General features: G+C 40.7%; 1 protein-coding gene across 1 annotated transcript; it reads right to left on the bottom strand.

Annotated features, from left to right (window-relative positions):
- Positions 1 to 397: 397 nt before the first annotated feature.
- mea1 (male-enhanced antigen 1) lies at positions 398 to 4,889 on the bottom strand. Its single transcript, XM_083922404.1, has 4 exons — positions 4,839 to 4,889; positions 3,347 to 3,719; positions 2,435 to 2,543; positions 398 to 581 (listed from the first exon to the last, which is right to left on the bottom strand). The coding sequence occupies exons 2-4, from the start codon at positions 3,698 to 3,700 to the stop codon at positions 400 to 402; spliced, it is 645 nt and encodes a 214-aa protein (XP_083778530.1). The 5' UTR covers positions 3,701 to 3,719; positions 4,839 to 4,889; the 3' UTR covers positions 398 to 399.
- Between the last annotated feature and the right edge of the window lie 856 nt (positions 4,890 to 5,745).

The following is a 5,745-nucleotide window of genomic DNA, read 5'->3' as shown; positions in this document are numbered from 1 at the left end:
GACTAAGCAGGGATGGTGCGTTCAGGGTCAGCCGAGGTTGATGAAGCAGGGATGGTGCGTTCAGGGTCAGCAGAGGTTGATGAAGCAGGGATGGTGCGTTCAGGGTCAGCAGAGGTTGATGAAGCAGGGGCGGTGCGTTCACGCTCAGCAGAGGTGGTCGAAGCAGGGACGGTGCGTTCAGGGTCAGCAGAGGTTGATGACGCAGGGACGGTGCGTTCAGGGTCAGCAGAGGTTGATGAAGCAGGGATGGTGCGTTCACGCTCAGCAGAGGTTGATGAAGCAGGGACGGTGCGTTCAGGGTCAGCAGAGTTGACGAGGCAGGGGCGTTGGGTTCAGGGTCAGCAGAGGTTGATGAAGCAGGGATGGTGCGTTCAGGGTCAGCAGAGGGTGATGGTGCGTTCAGGGTCCGTTGATGTTGCTCCTGCGGGGCAGGCGCAGGGCGGCGGCGCTCTCCCGGCTCTCCAGCGTGTTCTGGACCATGTCCTTCCACTGGTCGTCTGAGATCTCTCGGGCCCACGGCGGCACGCCCAGAGACGGCAACGCCACAGCCGCCATCGTCCTCTTCACCAGCTCCACGTGGTCTGCAGCAGACACAGGAAGTGATGTCAGAGGACAGGAAGCACAACAGTTCATTCTTCTTCTCTGGTTAAAGTTTGTAACATCAATAAAGATCATTAAATTATTATTTATTGGGCGAATAAACTTTTGATCGAAGTATCAACAATAAAAAACAACATTTAATGTTTGAAAGAAACAGTTTTTTGTGTTTTTTAACAAATAAAATAATAAAAACAATGTTCGTTCACTTTTTCCAGTCAAATTCAAACACTTTCAAGGTCCATTTTCAAGCTTTTCCAGCACTTTACAGATGTGGTCACTTACATTTTTCTACAAATACATTTAGATGTTAAAAAATGATAATTGTTTAATTTTTAAGATAATTTTGCATCTTTTTGTGGCAGTTTTGCATCTATTTTGAGTCATTTTGCATCTTTTTGTGGTGGTTTTGCATCTATTTTTAGTCATTTTGAATCTTTATGGGGTGGTTTTGCATCTATTTTGAGTCATTTTGCATCTTTTTGTGGTGGTTTTGCATCTATTTTGAGTCATTTTGCATCTTTTTGTGGTGGTTTTGCATCTATTTTTAGTCATTTTGAATCTTTATGGGGTGGTTTTGCATCTATTTTGAGTCATTTTGCATGTATTTTGAGTCATTTTGCATCTTTTTGTGGTGGTTTTGCATCTATTTTTAGACATTTTGCATCTTTTTGTGGTGGTTTTGCATCTATTTTTAGTCATTTTGCATCTTTTTGTGGTGGTTTTGCATCTAATTTGAGTCATTTTGCATCTTTTTGTGGTGGTTTTGCATCTATTTTTAGACATTTTGCATCTTTTTGTGGTGGTTTTGCATCTATTTTTAGACATTTTGCATCTTTTTGTGGTTGTTTTGCATCTATTTTTAGTCATTTTGCATCTTTTTGTGGCAGTTTTGCATCTATTTTTAGTCATTTTGCATCTTTTTGTGGTGGTTTTGCATCTATTTTTAGTCATTTTGCATATTTTGTGGTGGTTTTGCATCTATTTTTAGTCATTTTGCCTCTTTTTGTGGTGGTGGTTTTGCATCTATTTTTAGTCATTTTGCCTCTTTTTGTGGTGGTGGTTTTGCATCTGTTTTTAGTCATTTAGCATCTTTTTGTGCTGGTTTTGCATCTATTTTTAGTCATTTTGCATCTTTTTGTGGCGGTTTTGCATCTATTTTTAGTCATTTTGCATCTTTTTGTGGTGGTTTTGCATCTAATTTGAGTCATTTTGCATCTTTTTGTGGTGGTTTTGCATCTATTTTTAGACATTTTGCATCTTTTTGTGGTGGTTTTGCATCTATTTTTAGTCATTTTGCATCTTTTTGTGGTTGTTTTGCATCTATTTTTAGTCATTTTGCATCTTTTTGTGGCAGTTTTGCATCTATTTTGAGTCATTTTGCATCTTTTTGTGGTGGTTTCGCATCTATTTTTAGTCATTTTGCATCTTTTTGTGGCAGTTTTGCATCTATTTTTAGTCATTTTGCATCTTTTTGTGGCGGTTTTGCATCTATTTTTAATGATTTTACATCTTTTTGTGGTGGTTTTGCATCTATTTTTAATCAATTTACATCTTTTTGTGGTGGCTTCGCATCCGTTTTTAATGATTTTGCATCTTTTTGTTGTGGTTTTGCATCTATTTTTAGTCATTTTGCAATTATATTTATTTTCTATAGCTATTTGTTGTGAAAAAAATGTGGATACAATTTTTAAGCATTTTCAAAGATTTCAAGCAGCCGTACGAACCCTGAAAACACCCAAGGTCTGAGAACTGGTCGGTGGTAAGAATGAATTATTATCATTGTGTCACCTCAGACCTGTGCTACAGTACGAGAGTAAGTGTGCTGAGGTCTGACCTGCGTCCATGGGGATGGAGGCTCGGCTCCTCAGGGCCGCCGCCCCCTCAGCGTCCTCCTCATCATCGCTCTCTAGAGGCGGGGCTTCAGGGAGGTGGAGACCCATCACCTGCAGGAGACGGACAGGTGAGAGACAGGTGAGACGGACAGGTGAGACAGACAGGTGAGACTGACGGGTGAGACGGACAGGTGAGACAGACAGGTGAGACGGACGGGTGAGACAGACAGGTGAGACGGACGGGTGAGACGGACGGGTGAGACGGACAGGTGAGACAGACAGGTGAGACGGACGGGTGAGACAGACAGGTGATGGGACGTTCAAGACTTCAGCAGGTGGACAAAAAACCCCAGTCGACCCGATCTGGCCCAACATACCTCACCTTCACCAGCCAATCAGAGCACAGAGCTGAGAATCATATCCATACTCTGATTGGATGTTGATTATGACAAAAGTCAGAGTATGGTATGTCGAAAAAAGTTTTTTAAAAAAATCAGTTCATGTCAAAAAACATTAAAAAAAATAATCAGTTTATACTGGAAAAAAAATTTAAAAATCAGTTTGTCGAAAAAGTTAAAAAAAAATCTGTTTATGTGGAAAAAAGTTTTTTTTTTAAATTCAGTTTATGTGAAAAAAGTTTTTTTTAAAAATTCAGTTTATGTGAAAAAAGTTTTTTTTAAAAATAAGTTTGTTGAAAAAAGTTTAAAAAATTCAGTGTCTGTGGAAAAAAGTAAAAATAAATATCACCTGAATGTTTTCTCATAAACACCTGGACGATAATTTCTTTGTTCTCATTTCTGTGTGTTTTTGTATTTTGGAAACATTGTGAAAAGTCAATAAAGATAATGTTGAAAACGTTCTGAACAGTGGTATGAACGTGTGGCGTTGCCGTGCGGAGCAGCAGCAGACCTCACCTGTATCCTGTGCTGCACCTGCTGCAGCTGCTCAGAGTGGGAGGCGCCGTTCTCCTCCCCCTCCTCCCCCGGCTGCTCGCCACCGTTCAGCCCGTCCGGCTCCTGGTTTAGAGGCTGGTAATAATATCCTCCGCTGTTCACCTCCTCTCCCTCCTCCTCCTCCTCCCCCTCTCCGTCCATCTCCACCTCTGCACCCTCCTGCCCTGCCTCCTCTTCCCCATCCTCACCCCCTCCCTCCCCCCCGCCCCACACCGGCAGCAGAGCGCCGTCGGCCGGACGCTCGTCCTCCCCCAGCTCGTCCTCAGAGTTCGGTAAGACTCTCTCCGGTCCCATCGCGGAGCTCCTCACTTCCATCCACAGACGCACGGCCGCACTGAGAGGGGGGGGGGGAGACAGAGAGGCACCAATGAGGACAAGAATCAGCAGATTAATCAATAATAAAGTCGTGTTCAGGTCGAAGTCAGCTCAGTTTAAAAGCTACTTTTCCATCTTTAAATGCTTTAAACTCTGGGCACAGAACCATGGACGTATCCTGAGACAACGGGCCCGTGGGCACAGACGTGTCAGAGCCCCCCCACCCTGTCTACACAGGAACAAGACACCCAAGAGAGTCGACTGTTAGTTGTTTAAGTCATTTTGTTTCTCTTTGTGTAAATTTTACGTCCATTTTCAGTCCTCCTATTTTTAGTCATTTTGCATCTTTTTGTGGTGGTTTTGCATCTACTTTTAGTCATTTTGCATCTTTTTGTGGTGGTTTTGCATCTATTTTTAGTCATTTTGCATCTTTTTGTGGTGGTTTTGCATCTATTTTTTGTCATTTTGCATCTGTTTTTAAACACTTTGCCTGTCTTTGTCGTAATTTGTGTCTCTCTTTGGTTGATTCGTGTCTATTTTCAGTCATTTTTCATGTCTGTGTGGTCATGTTTGGTCGTTTAGTGTGAACTTGTAATCATTCAGCATCTCTTTGTGATCATCCTATGAATCTGTGCCCCCGGTGCTGTGCCCCCGGTGCTGTGCCCCCGGTGCTGTGCCCCCGCCCGGTGCTGTGCCCCCGGTGCTGTGCCCCCGGTGCTGTGCCCCCGGTGCACCTGCTCAGTGATCCATTCATGCACAGAACCCGAAACTGAACTTAAAGGATGTTTCTGGAACAAACCTGTGTGTTGTAATCAGTGCCTCTGAGCTAACAGTGCTAACACACACAGCTAACAGTGCTAACACACACAGCTAACAGTGCTAACACACACAGCTAACACTTAAACTATCTCAAACAAACACACACAGCTCCATTAGCCTCCGTGTTTCCGGCTGTTAAAGCCCGGCAGGTCGCAGGTTGTCGGTTCTATTCCCTCTCGCACCTGGAGCGGCTAACAGCTAACGAAGCTAACTGTTCCTCTCCGGTCCTTAAACTCACTTTTACTCATTTTCTCTTTGTTGTTGTTTGATGAACGGAGGAAGAATAAACCCTCCTGAGGTGAGGCGGGGAGAGTCTTACCTGTCTGTCTGTCTGTCTGTCTCTCTGTACACCTGTCTGTCTGCTCGGAGCTGTTAGCCGCTGCTAGCTGCAGCTGCTGATGGGGACACTTCCGTGTGCGTCATGACGCAACACATACAAGAGTGACGTATGACGCAAAATAAAAAGATGTTGAAAAAACAACGTTATTAAAAACTTTGACACGTTCATTTACATCAATAACCACAGTAAAATAGATTCATTATAAATACATAAAATAAAGAAATAAACACATACAAATATTTTTTATTATTATTATAAACATGAATAAAGTCTCAATAAATGAATACAGAAATAAATAAATAAATAAATGCTAAATTAAATAAATAAACAAACACATGAATAATTAAACAAGATATATTATTTTACTTGTTATATTTATGGAGGACTAAACATGACTTAAGTCCCAATAAACAAATACATAAATAAAAAAATAAATGCTAAATTAAATTAATAAACAAACGCATGAATAATTAAAATATATTTTTTTAGTTATTATATTTATGGAGGACTAAACATGACTTAAGTCCCAATAAAAAAATGCATAAATTAAAAAATAAATGCTAAATTAAATAAATAAACGAATGCATGAATAATTAAAATGATAAATAAATCCTTTATATTCATTTTTGTTCACAAATGTTCAAAAAAAAAAATATATATATATATATATATACATATATATATATATATATATATTATATCATAATAATACATTTCTGAATAAACCATAAAAGAGTTGACTCCAAAAATGTTTTTAACCAAATTGTAGCGACGGTTTAAAAACACAGATAACATTAACTAGAGGCTTTTATTTTGAAAGTCGGGTGATTGGTTCAGGTGTGTGTTTGTGCGCGTGTATGAGTGTGTGCGTGTTAGAGTGTGTGCG

The sequence above is a fragment of the Echiichthys vipera genome (assembly GCF_963691815.1).
Source record: "Echiichthys vipera genome assembly, chromosome: 11".
Lineage (NCBI taxonomy): Eukaryota > Metazoa > Chordata > Actinopteri > Perciformes > Trachinidae > Echiichthys > Echiichthys vipera.
Note: the sequence above shows the minus strand (reverse complement) of the source record. Positions and strands in the feature narration are given on the sequence as shown.